Source organism: Onychostoma macrolepis, chromosome 03 (assembly GCF_012432095.1).
Source record: "Onychostoma macrolepis isolate SWU-2019 chromosome 03, ASM1243209v1, whole genome shotgun sequence".
NCBI lineage: Eukaryota > Metazoa > Chordata > Actinopteri > Cypriniformes > Cyprinidae > Onychostoma > Onychostoma macrolepis.
The window spans coordinates 4,270,099-4,292,573 of NC_081157.1; the positions used below are offsets into that span (position 1 = coordinate 4,270,099).

A 22,475-nucleotide genomic window follows, 5' to 3' on the forward strand; every position below is an offset into this window, starting at 1 on the left:
ACGTACACTTTGATATCTAGAAAACTTTAATGTATTACATATTGTATACATTTCAAATATTCATAAGTACATTATTCAAATTCATACATTCATAAGTACATTAAAAAAGTACAGCAGCATATATACTTTGGTGAAAAACAAAAAACATACTATTAAATGTATTAAAAATGTACTTGAAATGTTTATAGTATATTTGTATTACTACAAACATACTCAAGTACATTTTAAAACATACAAAAAACATTATAATAATAAAAAAAAAAAGACAAATGCTATGGAAAAGCTATCTTATCCATTTGTAGAACATTTCAGTTATACCTGTATTACTGAAAAGTAAAGAATTTTACATCAATAAATAAATAAAAATTACAATGCAATTTTCTGAAGAAAAAAAACAAAAATTTACAGAAAAACTAAGTGCAGAAGTGAATAGATGTGTGTGCAAAGACTGAAGATGATAAAGTTCAAGCAACAGAATAGGGAGGGATGGAGGGGGTTTTGGAGGTGGACGAGGAGATGGTGTAGGAATGGTGAGAGGCAAAGGTGTGGGATGATGGCAGGATGTGGTGAAGGGATGGTGATGGGAGGATGACGATGATGCCCTGGCGGCTTAGATGGAGTTTGGCACATGGCACAGACCCAGAGCATCCCAGTGCTGACAACACACGGCGGAGTCGAGGGAGGGAGGAGCCAAGATGTAGATGGTGTGTGCCGACATCTGGGAGCCGATTGATGGAGACAGAGCTGGTGGACCCGAAGGTGCAGACGGAGGGCCCGATGGAGCTGAGCGTCGTCGCAGGTTCCGGAGACCTGGGCACAGCCTAGTCGTCCTGGCATACAATATTTTGCACAAGTGCCTTGCAGCTTTAGAAAAAAAACAAAACAGAAACAAAATTAGATAACGGATTTTTACACGAATGACTGAAAGGAAGCACAAATTAGTCACCTGGAATGGACACATTGCTAACATTTTTCTTCCAAGATTGACTGAATCATCCTCCATTAGGCCTGATTCAAAAATCTCTATAACAGAGGTGATACGATATTACCGTATTGTCCCGAATATAAGACGATGTTTTTTTCTTGGAAATACATATTCGTCTTATATTCGGGGTCTAGACTTTGACATGTCAGTAATACACCCACAACAATAGGTGGCGCCAAAAACGCATATAACGAGTGTGCCATGAAATATGTAATATAATGTGTGTTGTAAAGATCGCGGGCGAAAACAAAACAAAAAGAAAAGCTTACAGCGGCACGAGTCGTGACTGTCATGTTAACCTGATGGAACCAAACTTCCTCTGTAAGTGATTTTAAAACACAAGACAGTAGGCTTCCCAGATTTGAAGACTACAATAAGATTTCACTTCTACTGTTAATAAAATTTTGGTTGGCTACTATGAGATGGATAACCTAAATGTTATATAAATCAGATGGGCTACCTGTTATTTTTATGGTATATCAAAAAGTGTATATTTTTCAATGTCATTGTTGGTACATTTTACCAGTATTTACCATACTTTCAAAACAAAAATTCAAATAGGAAAAATATGCAATTTGAAAATAATTTAAGAAAAAAATTTGTTTTACAAAGAGAAAAACAAACAAGAAAACAAGATTTGGTTTTCAAAAAGCCTTTTTCCAAAAGGTACATCTGGAAAAAGGGGGGTCGTCTTATAATCAGGGTCGTCTTATATTCGGGACAATACGGTAAAACATAATTACTATTCCTTTGCTTGTCTCTGCACTCAGATTTCAGTTTGTCTTCTATAGCAGCTGATCTGAAAAACAACAAATGTTAATATTTCTCACATGCACAAAAAAAGGCAAATAATGATTGATGATTTGTTTTCTATTTAAGAATGACAGAACAATGTACCTGGTCGGAAATATAGTCAAAAACCTTCCCAGCCTCAGCAGTTTCAGATGTACTGTATGCTTTTATAAGCACACCTTCTTACAATTTAATCTTTGTTCTTATCTGTAATGAGAAATATATATTAGAAAATAAAGTCGATAAGGTTGTCAAGCTTGAACAAATATAAACACCAATCAACCAACACTACCACAGTTTGCTGATCAGCTCAAGACAAAGTAACTGTATGTTCATAATCATGGTTTTTCAAAGATCATTAACCTCATTTCAATGAAGCCAGATTGTTCAGGAAATCAGAAATAAATACACTTCATGTTGCAAATAAAAACTGTTAATGTTGTACATGTTATAATGAATAATTTTATTTAATTTGCAATGCATTTGTCAAAAACACGACTGGTACAGACAAATAACGTTAATTAAATACAAATCTTACCTGAAGTCACAGTGAGGTTCCAAAGCCAGACGCCATACACGCTTGCAGAAGCTGGTAAAAATAAGAACATACCGCTATATTTTCTAATTAATTTTATAGTTCCCCCAAAACAATTTGAATTATGTCATCACTCACCCTTAAGATGCTCCAAACCATCTAAGACTTTCGTTCATCTTCAAAGAAAAGCGGAGATATTTTAATGAAATCTGAGAGATTTATGTTCCTCCGATGAAAAGATTCAAAGATGTTCACGTTTCAAAAAGTTTATCGCAAAAAAACATCGCCAAAGTAATTCATATGAATTGCGTGGTTTCCTCCAAGCACCCTAAAGAGACACGATCGCTCTATATAATACTGTTTAAATTTAGACTTATATTCACATTCAAGGGACATTTGCACACACATCATATCTGATTTACTAAGCTCTCTGCTGCGAGCTCATTATCATACGAACCAATCAGAGCCGTTCAGTGGCTCTGGAACCAATCAGGTTTAGTCTGTTTTGTTTGAATTTAAACACAAATAAAAGTGTTTTTTTTTGTTTGTTTTTTCCAGATATGATGTTGAAATCCTTGTGGGAATTTCAGAAATATATATTAGAAAATAAAGGCATCAAGCTTGAACAAATTCATAAACACCTAGCTTATAACAATTAATGTATCATACTGAACAACAGCCTAATTAACCAAAGTAGCATAACCCATATTAAACAACATATTTTAAATATTGCAATGGTTAATAACATTTGACAAAGGTTTGTACATTGTAAATGTTAAAAATGTTTTTCAAAATATTGTACTTTTCCAAATATTAAAATTGTAAATACATAAATATTTAAAATATAACCATGTGTAGGCCCTACTGCAATATAAAGTACATTAAAAACCTACTAAAAGTATAATCATTTTGCTATGCTCTTACACAAAGTACACATAAAATATACTTTAAGTAAGGGTAACATATGTTTTCTATAAATACACTAAAATGTCACTAAAAGTATGCTTGTGTTTAGTATATTCCTAGAAAGTGTAACTAAGAATATATTTATTACAAAAGTAATAAAATTAATAATCATGAAATGTAAAGCTGTCGTAAAACCCGAGAGAAAGGCTGCATGGCTTGAAACTGCTGATCAACTGAATGCACAAGCAGCAAATATGTTAAAATGTTTTCATATATCTTAAGAAAAAAAGAAGAAAAAAAAGGTCATTACATTTTGGGCACAATACATTAAATAGTCTGCAGTTGGTTGTAACCTATTTTTTATTTATTAAGTTGTATTTTATGCTCACTTTTATTTTTGGACTAATAATAAAGTCAACTAATTGTATATGAGAGAGTCAGTGGTAATATCGATGTGTTCCTATTGGTCAGTGTTAGAGGAGCTCAGCTTAGCCGGACAGTTCGCCTGCTCCTGACCAGGGCTGCGTTTCCCATCGTAAGCCTAATCAGGGATCAGAAGACTACAGAGAACGGTTTGGACTGCTGAATGGACTATCGGTGCCCCCCTGCCCACCCTTCAAGAACTGTATACTGTACATCCAGAGTGAGGAAAAGGGCTCAGAAAATCCCTCACATCCAAGTCATCCCCTTTTTGACCTTTTGCCATCTGGCCGGCGCTACAGAGCCCCAAATACCAGGACAGCCAGGCACAAGAACAGTTTCTTTATGTTTTATTTATGTTAATATTTATGTTTCAAATATTTTTTTCTTTTTCAATTTTTTGTATTATTTATATTTACATATGTGTATTTTTTATTCTCATCTTATTTTTATTGTCTGTTTGTCTTTGTGTCTGTGTACTGGAAGCTTGTGACACTAAAACAAATTCCTTGTATGTGCAAGCAATAAAAGCAATAAAAGCTCTTTCTGATTCTGACTCTGATTCTGAAGTTGATGGTAGCTACATTGGTTTCAATGGGTCTACGATGTACTTAAGCTTACGATGCTTTTGGGAAACGCAGCCCAGGTTAGTTTCTCAGCATAAATTGTCACAGTGACTGAAATTGAGCTATGGTAATTTTGCTTTTGGAAACAAAATCAAGTAACAATAAATCAGAATTACTGAAATAAGCCTGGCTTATTTGGTAAACTAGTTTTATGAAACAGCCCCCGGGTGGAACATTTTGATTTGAAGCTGTGTTTTGTTGCGTTACACATGCACATATTTGCATTTTACCATTTAAGGCTCTGTGTTTGCTTGTAGTCATGCAAAGCAGCACAAATCGCATTCCTCTGTTTGCCAGTGGTCACTATTGCATAAAATCAATGAGGAAAAATATTTATGTACGGTATGTATAACCATTTTAATGCAGTTTCTTGAGAAGTGATTTCTTAAGAAAGAATGATTGTGTGGCCTTTTCTCATTGGGAACCACCGGTAATAAGGTGATGATAAGAGTTGAATTACATTTCCATTTGGACATTTAATAGACGCTCCCTGGGTCCTGTAATGCAGGTCGGAGGTTAAACAAGATCAAGGCATATGGAGCTATGTGCTAGTTTTCTAACCAAAGTAACTCCCCAGTAGTCAGAGGACCCTCATGCAATCCTTTGCGAAGACTGCGATACAACTGAGTTGAAGTGTATGCATGTGTCATTGTAATGCATTGTATTATACTGAATTATACTTTAAATGGCATTTATCTATTGGAAATTGCAGAACTTGACATATGGACCAAGTGCTTGTTAGATCACAAAACCGAGTTTGACCTCATCAAAAGGTGCAGCACTATTTCCTTTCATCTGTTGTGCTTTTACTTTTGTTTCTGCTGAAGTGAAAGTATTTTAGATGGGGAAAAAGCAGGGATCCTCAAATCTGGCCCACGAGATCCACTTTCCTGCAGAGTTTAGCTCTAACCCTAATCAAACACACCTGAGCATGCTAATCAGAGTCTTCAGGATCATTAGAAAATCACAGGTAGTGAGTTTGATCAGGGTTGGAGCTAAACTCTGCAGCAGATTGGCCCTACAGAGAAAGATTTGAGGAACCCTGCAGTAAAGTATATTATAGTTATGTAAAGATTTCTTTTGAGGATAGATATTTCACAAAAACTTCATTAGCGTAGTTAGACTTGCATGGCTCTATGTTTGCCCTTGAATACAGGTACCTAGAATAGGCTTAGAATACATCCGTGTAAGTCACACCAAACTGCTTTCGGTTTTCTATCAGATCATAAAGTACAAGAGGGCTTCCTGATTTACATTACACATCCTCTTAATGTGCATAACCACAAGAGTTTGTTTATGTTTTGCATAAACAGGCAGTATTGTGAAGACACTTCCTTCTCACCATCCTGTACATGTGATTTATCTGTTGGTTAAGTTATTAAACTTTAATTTTGCCTTGTTGAACATGTCATGAAATACCTTTCTTTTACACATCAGAAATAAGAATGTTTTGAAATTGTTTTGCTTCATGAATGGCTGATCCCTCTTCCATATAGCACCTGTGGATTCAATGATACAATTTGCTGCATATACAGATGGTACTCATCCAGAATAATACTTCTACCGCTGCCGTTGCTGCAGCAGCAACATTGGAAATGTGTATTTGCTGCTTTTTACAGCTAAGCGGTGCTTTAACCACAGACTTTGAAAAGTTAAAAGTGAAAAAATGAACCCGTTGGAGCACATTGCGTCACGTATTGCATTGCACTCTGCCGGAGGGCTCGTTGATGGCTGCGGTAGTGGATAAATTGGTTGCAGTTGGTCTATAATCTAAGATAGACTAGTTAAAATAATTCATATTCACAGAAGCAAATTTAGTACTTTAATGCATTTGTTATTCAGAATGAACTCAAGCAGCATATACTGTACTAGTAATTGACAGTGAGTCTGTGCTTACTGTAACGGGAGGAAGAATCACACGACACGGAGGGTCAATAAAGGCCCCGAAGGGTGCGTTTATTGGTGAGTGAAAGCGTGCCGTAGTGCTCGTGCGTGAGATTATCATGCTCCAGGATCCACTAGTGCTTCCGTGCTCTGCGTAGGTGCGGGTCTGGTGTCCGTGCAGTCTTCGTGCTGTGGGCTGGCCGGTCAGACGCTGCTGTCTAGGGCAGAGGGAGAGGGAAGTTAGTGATGCGCCAACTGGAGTCATATCTCACCCCTCTCCCGTTCTGGCGTCCTTTTATCCGCGTCTTAATGGGCTCCAGGTGTGGCCGGCCAGCCCGTGTTAGCGACGTGCAGGTGATCCTCCTCCGTTTCCAGGGCGACGCTGATGAGGTCCCGGGACACGCGTCACACTCCCCCCCCTAAGCGTCGTCCTGTCCCTGCGGGCGAGAGGGGAAAGAGCGGGAGGGAGGGGAGAAATACCTGACAGACCTGCGAAAGCTGACCAGATCCGGGAAAGTCCGTCGGCGTTGGCGTTGGCCGTCCCCGCCCGATGTTGTACGGTGAAGTGGAAGTCCTGGAGCGCCAGGAACCAGCGGGTGACCCTCGCATTCGTCTCCTTGGCCCATGCCATCCATTGGAGAGGGGCGTGATCGGTGAAGAGCGTAAACTTCCGGCCGAGTAGGTAATACCTGAGCTCCAGGACTGCCCACTTGACGGCCAATGCTTCCTTTTCCACGGCGGCGTACCGTTGCTCCGTGGGGGTCAGCTTTCGGCTGATGTAAATCACCGGGTGTTCCTCACCGTCCTGTACCTGGGATAGGACGGCTCCCAACCCGGTGTCGGAGGCGTCTGTTTGCAGCAGGAAGGGGCAGTTAAAGTCCGGGGCTCGGAGCACCGGCGCCGCGGTGAGAGCCTCCTTCACCTTCTTAAACGCCTCCTCTTCGGTGTGTCCCCAGGCGACCTTCTCTGGCTGCCCCTTCCTGGTCAGGTCTGTCAGGGGTGCGGCTAAGAAGGAGAAGTTAGGGATGAAACACCGATAGTATCCCGCCAATCCCAAAAAGGCACGTACCTGGGTCTTGGAGGTGGGCCGTGGGGCCGAGAGAATCGCTACCTTCTTCTCTTGAGGTTTGATAAGTCCCCGGCCCACCTGGTAGCCCAGGTACTTGGCTTCATCGAGGGCGAGGTGGCATTTCCGGGGATTGGCGGTTAGTCCCGCCCTGCGCAGCTCCATGAGCACCCTCCGCAGCCGCTCTAGGTGGTCCTCCCAGGTCTCCGAATGGACTATGACGTCATCCAGGTAGGCCGCGGCGTAGGGTTGATGGGGCCTCAGCAAGATGTCCATTAGCCTTTGGAAGGTGGCTGGGGCCCCATGCAGGCCGAAGGGGAGGACCCGATACTGCCAGTGCCCACTGGGGGTGGAGAAGGCGGTCTTCGGTTTGGCGTCATCCGACAGGGGCACTTGCCAGTAACCTTTGGTGAGATCCAGGGTGGAGATATATCGGGCCCTCCCCAGCCGATCCAGGAGTTCGTCCACCCGCGGCATGGGATACCCATCAAATTCGGAGACCTCGTTTAGGCGGCGGAAGTCATTACAAAAGCGGAGGGTGCCATCCTGTTTCGGGACCATAACGATGGGGCTGGACCAGGGGCTGCGCGAGGGCTCGATTACTCCTAACTTCAGCATCTCCTGCACTTCCTCTTCAATGGCGTGTCGCCGAGCCTCTGGCACTCGATAGGGCCGCTGCCGGACGATGGTGCCGGGTGGTGTGCGGATGTCATGCTGAAGGACATGGGTCCGCCCGGGGAGTGGAGAGAACACGTCGGAGAATTGACCGACCAGGTGTTGCAGCTCCGTCTTCTGGGCAGCCGACAGGTGGGGGTTAACGTCTACAACCACGGGAGTGGTGGTGGCTAGGGCGGCCAGTTGGGTCCTCGTCCCGACCCACCGTTTCAGGAGATTCACGTGATATAGTTGCTCCTCTTTTCGTTTCCCGGGTTGGCGTACGCGATAGGTGACGGGTCCCACCTTTTCCGTCACCGTGAATGGCCCCTGCCACTTGGCTAGAAATTTGCAGGCCGCGGTCGGGACCAGGACCAGGACGAGGTCTCCGGGCTGAAACTCCCGCGGTTTGGCTGCCCGGTCATAGTGCCGTTGTTGGGCCTGCTGAGCCTTGGTGAGGTGCTCCCGGACCATCGGCATGACCCTGTCGATCCGTTCCCTCATCTCACGGATGTGCTCGATCATGGACCGATGGGCGGCCGGTTGTTGCTCCCAGGCTTCCTTGGCGACATCGAGTTGACGTCCGAACAGGAGTTCGAATGGGGTGAAACCGGTCGACGCTTGGGGCACCTCTCTAATTCCAAAAAGGACGTACGGGAGCATTCGGTCCCAATCCCGTTTATCCTCCGCGGCCACCCGACGGAGCATCCGCTTCAAGGTTTGGTTGAATCTTTCAACCAGCCCATCGGTCTGCGGGTGGTAGACTGAGGTGCGGAGCTGTTTAACCTGCAGGAGCCGACAGAGGTCGGCCATGGTCCGGGACATAAACGGGGTGCCTTGGTCGGTCAATATCTCCGCGGGGATGCCAACTCGACTACACAACAGGAAGAGTTCCTGGGCGATCGCCTTCGATGTTGCTTTCCGGAGGGGAATGGCTTCGGGGTAGCGAGTGGCATAATCCACGATGACCAGGATGTGTTCATGGCCCCGGGCGGACTTCGGCAACGGCCCCACGAGATCCATGCCAATTCGCTCGAAGGGTACCTCTATGATGGGCAGGGGAATCAGCGGGCTGGGGGGAGGAGTGCTGGGCGAGGTCGGCTGGCACGTGGGGCAGGCGCGGCAGAAGCGCCTCACCTCCGCATCTAGTCCGGGCCAGTGGAACCGATCCCGAATTCGTTGGATGGTGTTGTGGGCCCCTAGGTGACTGGCCATGGGATGGGAGTGGGCGAGCTCTATCACTGTCTCCGTCTTGGTCCGCGGCACTACCAGCAATTGTTTCTCCTCCCCCCTTCGCGGTGCGACACAGTAGAGCAGGCCGTTTTCCACAATGAAGTGGGGGACCGGGTGGGGCGGTGGTTGCACTTCCTTTCCTTCGGTCACCCTCACTTGCGCCCAGCAATGCTTCAGCCGCTCGTCCCCGAGCTGTTCCTTCGCAAAGGTCCCACCTCCCTTAACCTGTTGAAAGATGTCATAAAAGAGGTTAGTGGTTTGAGAGGGGGACTCACCATCTCGGGGGCTGTCCGAGGCCAGCAGGGCGGCGCTCCGGCGGGGACGACGGCTGAATCTCCGAGTGCGGCGGCTCCCGGCCGGGCTGGCAGGTTGGGTGGCGTCGGCGAGCAGGCGGTCGAATCCTGGCCAATTCCGTCCTAGGAGGACCGGGACGGGAAGGTCCTTCACTAAGCCCACTTCGACGGGCCAGGAGCCAGAGGCAGCGGTGATGTTGACACGTCGTGCGGGGACCTGGCGCGTATCGCCATGCACGCAGGTGATGGGGAGCACGGCCTTGGATCCTGACCGCGGGGATACCACCGTCGACTGTATAAGACTGACCGCACTGCCCGAGTCCAGCAGAGCCCGGAAGGTCCGGCCGTTGACCTCGACGTGGATCTTCGGGGCCGCCAGTGGGGGCTCATGGTGGACGAAGCAACCTGCCAGCCATGCCTGATGTGGTGCGGTGGGCGGCTCCGTGGGCATCGGCTCGTCCTGGGGCTCGGGAGCCGCCGGCCTGCCTACTGGCCGATAGGTACCCTCCGGCGCGCGTCGCTCCTGGTGCACCCTCCGGGGAATCGGTGGCGCTCGCTCCCCAGCCTCCCGACGCTGGGCCGCCTCCGCCAACTCGATGGCATCAACCAGATCTCCTATGGTGAGCGGGTTCCGCATTGTGCCGCCGCGATGGGTGAGAGGCCCACTCGGGATAGGATTTCCTTTTTCAATTCTTCGTAGGAGTTTCGCACTTCCGACGGCATCGAAAAATAGGCGTGTTGGGGCTCGCCGGTAAGCAGCGGTGCCAGCGCGCGCGCCCACTCGTCCTGGGGCCAGCCCTCCTGACTCGCCGTTGTCTCAAACATCATGAGAAAGCTCTCGACGTCATCGTGGGCCGTCATCTTCGGGAGAAGCGCTGGTGCTCGGACACGGGGGTCGGGCAGCGGAACCCGCTGGGCGGAGGCGGTCCGGAGGGCGGCGATTTCCCGCTCCACCTCTCCTTGTCGGGCCACCATGTGCTCGACGATCTGCTGCTGTCGAATGCTGACCTCGGTTAGATGTTTTAACAGCTCATCCATGGCTGGGGAGGAGTCGCCGCCTGAGTGAAAACAGAAAAAAAAGACGAGACGTTAGAACGGGGGAAACAAACGGTGCCGGTCGGTGATTCTTCCCGTGCTATGCCCGCATTCTCCACCAGTGTAACGGGAGGAAGAATCACACGACACGGAGGGTCAATAAAGGCCCCGAAGGGTGCGTTTATTGGTGAGTGAAAGCGTGCCGTAGTGCTCATGCGTGAGATTATCGTGCTCCAGGATCCACTAGTGCTTCCGTGCTCTGCGTAGGTGCGGGTCTGGTGTCCGTGCAGTCTTCGTGCTGTGGGCTGGCCGGTCAGACGCTGCTGTCTAGGGCAGAGGGAGAGGGAAGTTAGTGATGCGCCAACTGGAGTCATATCTCACCCCTCTCCCGTTCTGGCGTCCTTTTATCCGCGTCTTAATGGGCTCCAGGTGTGGCCGGCCAGCCCGTGTTAGCGACGTGCAGGTGATCCTCCTCCGTTTCCAGGGCGACGCTGATGAGGTCCCGGGACACGCGTCACATTACGTTTTACTCTGTTACACAATATAATGTATTTTAAATTTACAAATTTAACAGGTGTGCAGTATTATTTATATTATTGAATAATATGTTACAATACCATAAAATAAAGAAAAGGTGGTTTACTTTGTATTGAGCATTAGAAGTGGAAGCATTCAATGTGGATATGCTAATGTCGGTGTCACATTACTTAATATTTGTGACAAATACAATTTGAAATTTACATTTAATAATTCCTAAAATAAACGTTACAATTTCAACATGTGACGGACGAACTTTGTTATCTGTCCTTATTTAACAGGACAGAGAACGTCTCGGTTACATATGTAACCCTCGTTCCCTGAAGGAGGGAACGGAGACGTCATGTCGGATGACCGGCAGCTCAGCGGTGGTACAGCGACTGTGGCGACGGGACGTGACGTCTCCGTTCCCTTCTTCAGGGAACGAGGGTTACATATGTAACCGAGTCGTTCCCTTTCAGTCAGTCACTCTGAGTCTCGTCGGATGACCGAAGAAATTGGGATCCCTACCAAAGCACCACAGGAGCTGCCCCTGTGTAGGCCTCCTGATCCTTCCTATACGGCAGACAATAGGACCGGCTCTACATAGAGAAGGTTAACTACTGTTGTTCCTTGAGCAACCCAGACAGTAGGAATTGGATAACACTGGGAAGCGTGCCCTTCCTCTTGGAAGAGGCACACTGCAGAGTCACCTCCTCCCAGAGGGGCTTAAGTGGCATTTAGACATGTGAAGTAACCCCGTAGGGCCCTATTGCACATGGAAGTCTCTGAGATGGCTTAGGCTGCATCATTTAGAGACGGCAGAACGTGGTCTGCCAGAGGAAACACGGCTCTAATAAGCATACCGTGGAATACACATATGGGATCCCGGCAGGGTGATCTGTATTTGCATTCATATGTCTGTGAGCATGTATGTGTGTGTGTGTGTGTGTGTGTTTGTGTGTGCCATTGTATCTAGGGTTGGGGAAGGAAGCATACAATTGAAATAGCATCATAATAGATTGATAACAGATATAAGTAGAGTAAAAAAAAACAAAAAACATAAATAAATATAGAAATAGAAATAAATAAATAAAGACTAATAATAATAATAAGAGACAACAAATGTTATTAGCAACAATAATAACTATAATAATGTTAATCATAATGATAGTAATAATAATAAAAATATTGACTGCGTTTACATGCGCACGAATATTGCAATTATTTCCAATAATCAGAGTAAGGACTTAATCGCATTTTGATGTTTACATGTCAAGAGCAAAGCTCTTACTCCCGTTTACATGCAATTTCCATTATTCTTATTATTCGCTAAGAATTGTGGTAAATTTTTTACTGCCATTATTCACATACCCCACTGGACAGCACAAATGATGGACTCAGAAAGAGCAGTGTTACTGGTTGCTGTTTTAATTTATTTACGTCTAATGCATAATGATTTTGTATGGCTGTATTCCATGCTTTTTCGGCGCCATAGAAATATGATGGAATTTGTTTGCCTACGCTGCCGTCGCATTCTGCTCGCCCTTTCTGGATGAGGGTAAGGAACAGAGACTGCTGGCAGCTTGTTGTGTTTTCCTCAGAATGCGATGCTTTCTTCCCCTCCATCGTTTCTAATCTCGGTATTATTACAGGTGTGTGTCACGTTATTCATATATGTCACAAGCGCATGCACACTTTGGTCAGAGCGGCAATACTGTGATTAAGGTGTTTACATGCCTGTATATTCCGATTAAAATTGGCTTACACCACCTGTGTTAATACGATTATGCTTGCTGCGATTATGAGCTTAATCGCATTATTTAGATCGAAGTATTGCGTTTACATGAGGTAAAGCATAATTGCAATATCGCCAAAATCTCATTGTAATCGCATTAAGAGGGTACATGTAAACGCACTTAATGATTTCATCAAAACTGGGGAGGGGTGGAGTACAACTGTCACAGATCGGCCAGGCCCTGCTCCCCACCAATCACAACGATCCACATCACCAGAGTTCTAATCACGCTCACCTGCACCTCATCACCTCAGTCATCAACTCCAGCATATAAGCTCTCACATCAGTCACTCTCATCGTCCGATCTCATAAATATGACATGGACTCTACTCCCTAAGATCAGCGTGCTGAGTATATACACTTTACCAAGCAATACTTACCCTTTGTGCCTTACCTCCTGTCTCTGCTCCATGTGTCCTCCTCTCCTCCTAGATCATCTGTCTCCGTGATCAGTGTGTCTCAGAAGATTCCCTCGTCTCGTCTTCCCCGCTACTCTGTAGAAGAGAGAATCATCACCATCTGTCTCATCCCTCATCTGAGCTCACCATTGAAGTCTTGTACTCCCCTCCTGTCGTCAGTCCATTGCTACACATCTCATCCTGTTCAATAAACACTAACGTACTGTCACTTACCTCTGTGTCCGGCCATATATGTTACAACAACGAAGAGGGCAAGTATAAATAATAATATTAATAATATTAGTATTGGATTATAAATTAATAAATGTTTAATAATCGGGGGGGAGGGTGCCTCTGATCCCACCGTGGCTACGACATATCAGACCTTAATTCCCCAGCCCATGTCACACCCCAACGGGGGTGCCAGGGAAGGATGCTGCTAGGCAACAGGGCCCAGGGCATGCGTGAGTCTATGGCTGCAGAATCATATCATAGGCTACTATAAAATCATACATACTAGGCTATCATAGTTGGGTTTTTCCCAAACTATAATCCCTGACTACAATGTTTAAAATCGTGTAAAACATTTTGAATATGAAAGGCAATTCATTGTATTTAAATTTCTTAAAGCGCGATGATGTTTTCATGCTCTATATAAAACAATAATAATAATATGAGTGTACACTGTAACATGATGAATGCTACGAGTCTAAGTATGTTTAGTACATGTTTATTGTTAATAGCCTACTCTGTTCAGAAATAGATTTTAATAGCATGCTAAACAATAATAATAATAATAATAATTTCTCAAATATAAAATGTATTTTCTTTATTATATATATATATATATATATATATATATATATATATATATATATATATATACACACACACACACATATATATATATATATATATATATATATATATATATACACACACACAAATGCTCCTGATATTAACATGCTCACAAATGTTTTTTTGTTTTTGGGTTGTTTGTATTTTATTGAATCTGCACCACAGATGAATCCTGATGACTTTCTTCAAACTGTTTTCCTCTGAGAGCACTGTACCAACATCAGATGTTAAACTACACTGATATTCTATGGTGAAACAAACTCCTTGACTACTGATTATGTTATGAATGACACACTACCAGTCCAAACTTTTTGAACAGTAAGATTTTTAATGTTTTTGTAAAGAATTCTCTTCTGCTCACCAAGCCTTTATGTCCAAAATACATAGTTGTATTTGTTAATGCAGTAATATTGTGAAATATTTTTACTATTTAAAATAACTGCTTTCTATTTGAATATATTTTAAAATGTAATTTATTCCTGTGATCAAAGCTACATTTTCAGCATTATTACTACTCCAAGTATAACAATATACACTATACCATTCAAAAGCTTGGAGTCAGTATATATAGAAATTAAAGCTTTTATTTAGCACACAAGTGATGATAAAGACATTTATCATGTTACAAATGATGCTGTTCTTCTGAACTTTCTATTCATCAAAAAAACCTGCAAAACCTCAGCTCTTTTCAAAATAGTTATAACTGTTTTTTTTTAAGGATCATGTGACTGGAGTAATGATGCTAAAAAGTCAGCTTTGATTGTTCCTAATAAACTGTTTAACTGCACTTGCAAGTGAATCTCAAGTTATTTTGTGATAGCTAAATATATTCTTAATAACCTACTAACAAAAAAAAAAAAAAAAAATATATATATATATATATATATATATATATATATATATATATACACAGGTGCTGGTCATATAATTAGAATATCATCAAAAAGTTGATTTATTTCACTAATTCCATTCAAAAAGTGAAACTTGTATATTATATTCATTCATTACACACAGACTGATATATTTCAAATGTTTATTTCTTTTAATTTTGATGATTATAACTGACAACTAAGGAAAATCCCAAATTCAGCATCTCAGAAAATTAGAATATTACTTAAGACCAATACAAAGAAAGGATTTTTAGAAATCTTGGCCAACTGAAAAGTATGAGCATGTACAGCACTCAATACTTAGTTGGGGCTCCTTTGCCTGAATTACTGCAGCAATGCGGCGTGGCATGGAGTCGATCAGTCTGTGGCACTGCTCAGGTGTTATGAGAGCCCAGGTTGCTCTGATAGTGGCCTTCAGCTCATCTGCATTGTTGGGTCTGGTGTCTCTCATCTTCCTCTTCACAATACAATTATACAATAAGGTCAGGCGAGTTTGCTGGCCAATTAAGAACAGGGATACCATGGTCCTTAAACCAGATACTGGTTGCTTTGGCACTGTGTGCAGGTGCCAAGTCCTGTTGGAAAATGAAATCTGCATCTCCATAAAGTTGGTCAGCAGCAGGAAGCATGAAGTGCTCTAAAACTTCCTGGTATACGGCTGCGTTGACCTTGAACCTCAGAAAACACAGTGGACCAACACCAGCAGATGACATGGCAGCCCAAATCACTGACTGTGGAAACTTTACACTGGACCTCAAGCAACGTGGATTGTGTGCCTCTCCTCTCTTCCTCCAGACTCTGGGACCCTGATTTGCAAAGGAAATGCAAAACTTTCATCAGAGAACATAACTTTGGACCACTCAGCAGCAGTCCAGTCCTTTTTGTCTCTAGCCCAGGCGAGACGCTTCTGACACTCTGTTGTTCAAGAGTGGCTTGACACAAGGAATATTGCATACTTCTGTGCGTAGTGGTTCTTGAAGCACTGACTCCAGCTGCAGTCCACTCTTTGTGAATCTCCCCCACATTTTTGAATGGCTTTTGTTTCACAATCCTCTCCAGCATTGCTTGTACACTTTTTTCTACCACATCTTTTCCTTCGCTTCGCCTCTCTATTAATGTGCTTGGACACAGAGCTCTGTGAACGTGTCTTGCCCTCCTTGTGCAACGTGTCAATGGTTGTCTTTTGGACAACTGTCAAGTCAGCAGTCTTCCCCATGATTGTGTAGCCTACAGAACTAGACTGAGAGACCATTTAAAGGCCTTTGCAGGTGTTTTGAGTTAATTAGCTGATTAGAGTGTGGCACCAGGTGTCTTCAATATTGAACCTTTTCACAATATTCTAATTTTCTGAGATACTGAATTTGGGATTTTCCTTAGTTGTCAGTTATAATCATCAAAATTAAAAGAAATAAACATTTGAAATATATCAGTCTGTGTGTAATGAATGCATATAATATACAAGTTTCACTTTTTGAATGGAATTAGTGAAATAAATCAACTTTTTGATGATATTCTAATTATATGACCTGCACCTGTATGTGTATATACATATATATATATATATACATAAGGAGGCGAAAGGAAAATCTGAAAAAAAAAAAAGTTTTTTATTAATTAATAAATAAATACACACATATACAGGGTAAGTGTGCCGTGTGGGTGGGCCGGGTCCCTGACCTGGGCTGCACTACACGTCTCACTTTTTTAATGCATCACAAACTAGCTGAGACATATACACATCAAAAACATAATTAAGTAAATAAATAAATCGATATATAAGTGTGGCATGTAGGTAGTCGCTGGGGATGGTTGATGTTTGGGGAGATGGGGGTGCCATCTTTCCCTGGCACCCCCGTTGGGGCGTGACATGGGCTGGGGAGTTAAGTTCTGATATGTTGTAGCCACGGTGGGATCCCCCCCCCAATTATTAAACATTTATTAATTTATAATTCAATACTAATATTATTCATATTATTATTTTTACTTGCCCTCTTCATTGTCCTCCACCCTTTCCCAGTTTTGATGAAATCATTACTATCATTATTTATTATTATTATTATTGTTGCTAATAACATTTGTTGTCTCTTATTATTATTATTATTATTATTAGTCTATTTATTTAAAAAAAATACAGTACTTATATTTGTTATCAATCTTTTAAGATACTATTTCAGTTTTATGCTTCCTCCTCCAACCCTAGACACAATGACACACACACAAACACACGTTTGTTTTTGTGAAAAGTGGGGACATCCCATAGGCGTAATGGTTTTTATACTGTACAAACTGTATGTGCTATTGTCCTACACCAATCCTACACCTAAACCTACCCCTTACAGAAAACTTTTGCTATTTCAGATTTGCAATACACTCCATTCTGTGTGATTTATAAGAGTTTTGAAAAGTGGGGACATGGGGCAATGTCCTGAAAAGTCACCTTCTCCTTGTAATACCAAATTATACAAATCTATGTCCTGATTTGTCACAAAAACGCGCGCGCACACACACACACACACACACATGCATGCTCACAGACATATGAATGCAAATACAGGAGTTAATGAGAACAGACTTGTAATGTTGGCTATCAGTATATATATGTTTGTTTGTCCAAGTGATTCTATATTTTGGCACATGTAAATATTGTCACCTTCTTTACTTAGTTTTTTTTTTTATTATTATTATGTTATATGTTTGGTCCATGGGGTTCTGTATTTGGTACATGTAAACATTGTCACATTCTTTACTTGCATAATAAAAAAAAAAGAAAGAAAAAATAAATAGGGAAGGTGTGTGTGTGGGCATATATTGTTTGTGTAATATCAGCACGACTTGCTCAACCTCAAGCCAGGACATTTCAAAAGAAAGTACAGCTCTTTCCTCTCAGGAGGGGCCTGGGCAGGAGATGGAGAAGAAAACTTTTATCAAACTATTTCATTAGTGGTGCCAGCCAAATGCAAAACATCACTAATGAAATCCACCATAGCTCTTCTGGTTTCAGGACCTGAGCTAGGCCACTGCTAGTACCTATTACAAGTGGATGCCCTACAATTTATGATGAAAAAAATGTACAATGTTTAAATATTATATATCACTGTAGAGCTGTGAACGCCTCCTTTGCAATTAGCCTAAGTTGAGTATTGCTGTTTCTTGTTCAGAAATAAAGAGGTCAAAATGAGCAGCTCATTTCAGGCCTTGATCCAAGCCACTGCTGATGCTGTGTAAAAGTGGTTGTTAAAAATGCTCTGCATGCAGGCAATCAAATATATAAACTGTATATGAAGAGTTCATTTGCATAAATGGATAACTCCTTTTTTCCCCTAGCAAAAGCAGATAACTCCACGTTTCATGTTTCACAGTTAAACAAAAACACTTGTTTAATCTTTAATCTCCTTAGCTGACAATGTAGATGCCTGACAAACTTTGTTATTGTGATTACATTCAATACAGGGAGCTTTTGCAAAATGTGTTTATGGTTCAGAACGTGGTATATGTGGAGAAAAACGCACGACAGTTCAGTTCAGTTCATTTTTTTTTTTAAATGTGCCGTTTATCGTTTTTTTGCAAATTAACTCTTCATATGAAAACAATCCTGTCTCCTCAATGCACGTGACTTGGATTGAATATCTGCAAAGATAAAATTTTAATAAACTAAAACATGTAACGGGAGTCAGAGGTCAGTCTGAAAACACAATTAAAAACTTAATACATTTATCAAGCTAGTAATATACCAGATTAAAACTGTCGTGTGTGTGTGTGGTTGTCTGGACAGATATTGATTGTGTAATATATTGTAATACTTCCTAAATCTCAAGCCAAGACATTTCAAAAGAAAGTACAGTTCTTTCTTCTCAAGAAGGGTGTATGCAGGAGATGAAGAAGAAAACTTTTATCAAAATGTTTTATTAGTGCTGCCAGCCAAAGGCAAATCATCACTATTGTAATCTGCTGTTCTTATTCTTCTTATTATTATTATTATTAAGGGCCAAGCACCAAAGGTGTGATGCCACCTATTGTCTCTGTTAGTTTTTATCTCCCTACTTTAAAATACTGTTCCAACTGAATCATTACTATCCTCAAACATCAATGATGTACCTGTAAATCATTACTAGAGAGTTATCATAATCTTAACTTTAATTCTGTTTTAAATAATTAACAATTCCTTTTGAAGGATTTGGTAATACTTAAGTCATTATTAGTGGATAACCATAAGCTTCACTTTAGAATAAATTACACATATTGCATTATTCACATTAAGAACCTGTATATAGTAGTTCTTCCTCTGGGAAGTATGAAAAAAATAGTTTTTGTTGTTTGTTAATTATATAATAAATAGAAAGAAAACAAACAGATAGAATATAAAAAGAATAGAGAAAGCTAGTGTTAGAGGCCTTAAAAAAAAAGAGAGAACCAGCAGTTAGAAAACAAACAGTGTCTCTTAAAGGGTCAAGTGTTTTTTTTTTTTCTTTTTAAATAATTTTATTTTTAAATGAAAAAGAAAACAAATAGATGAAGTAGAATTAGAATAGAGAGTGCTGGAGTTAGAGAGTCAAATAAAGATTAAAGATATGTGTTTTTAGCCGATTCTTGAAGATGGCTAAGGACTCAGCTGCTCGGATTGAGTTGTCAGTTTGATTGATATCATAAAGTGTTACCCAAAATAGTTTAAGTAAGTTTGATTTCATTTAAGTACCTAATTTCATTATAACTTGACTTGAGATCATCCACACATTTGACATAATTATGTCCCTCCGATGAAAAGATTCATCAAAGATGTTCACGTTTCAAAAAGTTAATCGCAAAAAATCATCGCCAAAGTAATCCATATGAATTGCGTGGTTTCCTCCAAGCGCCCTAAAGAGACACGATCGCTCTAAATAATACTGTTTAAATTTAGACTTACAGTATATTCACATTCAAGGGACATTTGCACGCACATCATATTTGATTTACGAAGCTCTCTGCTGCGAGCTCATTATCATACGAACCAATCAGAGCCGTTCAATGGCTCTGAAACCAATCAGGTTTAGACTGTGTTGTTTGAATTTAAACACAAATAAACATTTTTTTGTTTGTTTTTGTTTTCAGATATTATGTTGAAATCCTTGTGGGAATTTCAGAAATATGTATTAGAAAATAAAGGCATCAAGCTTGAACAAGAACAACAGCCTAATCAACCAAAGTAGCATAACCCATATTAAACAACATATTTTAAATATTGCAATGGTTAATAATATTTGACAAAGGTTTGTACATTGTAAATGTTAAAAATGTTTTTCAAAATATCATACTTTTCCAAATATTAAAATTATAAATACATAAATATTTAAAATATAACCATGTGTAGGCCTACTGCAATATAAAGTACATTAAAAACCTACTAAAATGTAATCATTTTGTTATGTTCTTACACAAAGTACACATAAAATATACAGGTATATAAGGGTAACATAAGTAGCCTGTTTTCTGTAAATACACTAAAACATCACTAAAAGTATGCTTGTGTTTAGTATATTCCTTAAAACTGTAACTAAGAATATATTTATTACCAACGTATTTTTAGTATACTTTTATGAATACATTAAAAATATGCTTGTGTTTAGCATATTTCTTATAAGTATAACTAAGCATTTATTTAATACAAAAGTACTTCTAGTATACTTTTTAGAAATATATTAAAATGCAATTCAATATATTTTTAATGCACTTCAAATAAGCATGTTGGGAATACAAATGTATTATAAACATACTACTTGAATTTCAAGTATATTTTTAATACATTTAATACTACGTCTTTTTCACCTGGAATGGGTTTGCAGATTTTGTAATTAATGCTCTTTAACACTCTGGTGTTGTTCAGTCATTTTAGACAGAATTTTTTTTTTTTTTTAGAAATGTAAAAAAAATATTTTATCGGAATGGTACGAAACTTGATGGCGCTTTCACACCTGCCTCATTTAGTTCGGTTGAATCGTACTAGAGTTCGTTTTCCCTCTTGGTGCGGTTCGTTTGGGCAGGTGAGAATGCAGCGGGTGCGCACCAAAAGCAGACCAAACAAGCGTACCGAGACCCAGCTGAAGAGGTGGTCTCGGTCCGCTTCCAAACGAACTCTGGTACGGTTCATTTAAGGTGTGAATATGAACCGGCCTTGATCCGATCCAATTGCAGAAAGCATGCTCAGAAAACACACAGCTCGTGCATATAGTGCTGTTGTTTGCATTTCAATCGCTTAAATCACTCGTTTTCAAACCGCAATGCTTAAAAACGTGTGCCAATTATGAGTTTTCGTGACCATAGCGCCCACAGCAACGTGACATGAGCGCACTAAATAGGCTAAAGCTTGCCGCAAAGCCCCAGCAAAAGTTACAATGAATGTGTCTTGGGAAAATAGTAAGGAGATATTTGAATTATTTATTAATAAACTAGTGTTTTCTGAGTCAGTGTCACAAAGATAAAGTAAAAAATCCTGACTCGCCATCTCCTCATTGGACGCGCCTTTAGAAAGAAATGCATCTTTATGGATTATAATGAAAGAGTTTTTGGTTTGGATATGATTTATTTCGTTTTGTAGTAATTCAAAGCTTTCTATAGATATATTCATCATGTCTGTAAGTTACTGTTCATTTTTGACGGGAAGCGCATCCTATTAGTTTTCTTTATTTTAGAAAGGCATGTTTTCTTGATATTGTGAGTGCACACAAATAAAAATATACCCTTTACAGTTCCGAACGATGTATTATTACCTTTATGAGCAACAATTACGCCGTATTTGTATGATGTCCTGAAGCGCGCTTCAGCTTCCACTCTCCACACAAACGATTGGATATGCGCCTAGCGCACATTTATCTAGGTTAAATGTTTAAACTAACATTTTGATATGCTTTGAGTATTTCATATCTATACATTTTATTTTTGGCAAGTCGTAATTACAACATTGTATGACATTGTCTCATATATGATGCTCATAAGTTTCTTCATATTGTGTTTTTATTTCATGACCGCAAATCGGTAAAAGAATAAAAATTGCACTACGAAAGATCTCCATGATTAGCCTGTTTTTGCACTTCCTGATTTTCCCTGCTTGACAATTTCTGTCCAATGAAAGGATGACCTTAGCACACGTGTGGTTGTGTTTACAATTTCTAGTTCACTTGCAAAAAGGGCAGTGTGAAAGCGAACCGCACCAAAAAAAAAAGAAAAAAACTTCTATTTGGTCCGGACCAAAGCAAGTGAACTATCGGACTATCCTGGTGTGAATACATATGTGACCACAAAAAAAAAAAAAATGTGGACTTGATTCAAAAAAGCTAAATGGTCATAAAAAAATATAGTCACACTTGTGACCACCAATGACCACATTGGGAATTGTAGAATTAGTCTCTAATTTATCTGATATGCGATTTCCCGACCAACCCTCTAACAGGACCGTGAAGAAAAGATCAGATGAAATAGAAATTGATTTTGATGATTTTTTTAGTTCAAGGGATACAACGAAACTGGAGTAGGGAGGTCAAGAAACAGGTGAAGAAGGAACGTCGCAGGCGGGCTCAAGAGAGAGCGAGAGGACCGGAAGATCGTCTTCAAGA

The 22,475-nt window shown here is 41.1% G+C and overlaps 1 protein-coding gene and 1 long non-coding RNA gene across 3 annotated transcripts; both read right to left on the reverse strand.

Moving 5' to 3' along the window:
- Window positions 1-386: 386 nt before the first annotated feature.
- LOC131537774 (uncharacterized) lies at window positions 387-3,891 on the reverse strand. 2 transcript variants are annotated; one of them, XR_009270384.1, is made up of 4 exons: window positions 2,451-3,891; window positions 1,883-2,366; window positions 1,729-1,784; window positions 387-864 (listed from the first exon to the last, which is right to left on the reverse strand). It is a non-coding gene; the product is annotated as an uncharacterized LOC131537774 (long non-coding RNA). The 2 variants fall into 2 exon arrangements; XR_009270383.1 differs by having other exon boundaries at window positions 1,883-3,891.
- Window positions 3,892-6,226: 2,335 nt separating this feature from the next.
- LOC131537453 (uncharacterized) lies at window positions 6,227-11,158 on the reverse strand. Its single transcript, XM_058770891.1, has 2 exons — window positions 6,638-11,158; window positions 6,227-6,366 (listed from the first exon to the last, which is right to left on the reverse strand). The coding sequence occupies exons 1-2, from the start codon at window positions 10,029-10,031 to the stop codon at window positions 6,353-6,355; spliced, it is 3,408 nt and encodes a 1,135-aa protein (XP_058626874.1). The 5' UTR covers window positions 10,032-11,158; the 3' UTR covers window positions 6,227-6,352.
- Between the last annotated feature and the right edge of the window lie 11,317 nt (window positions 11,159-22,475).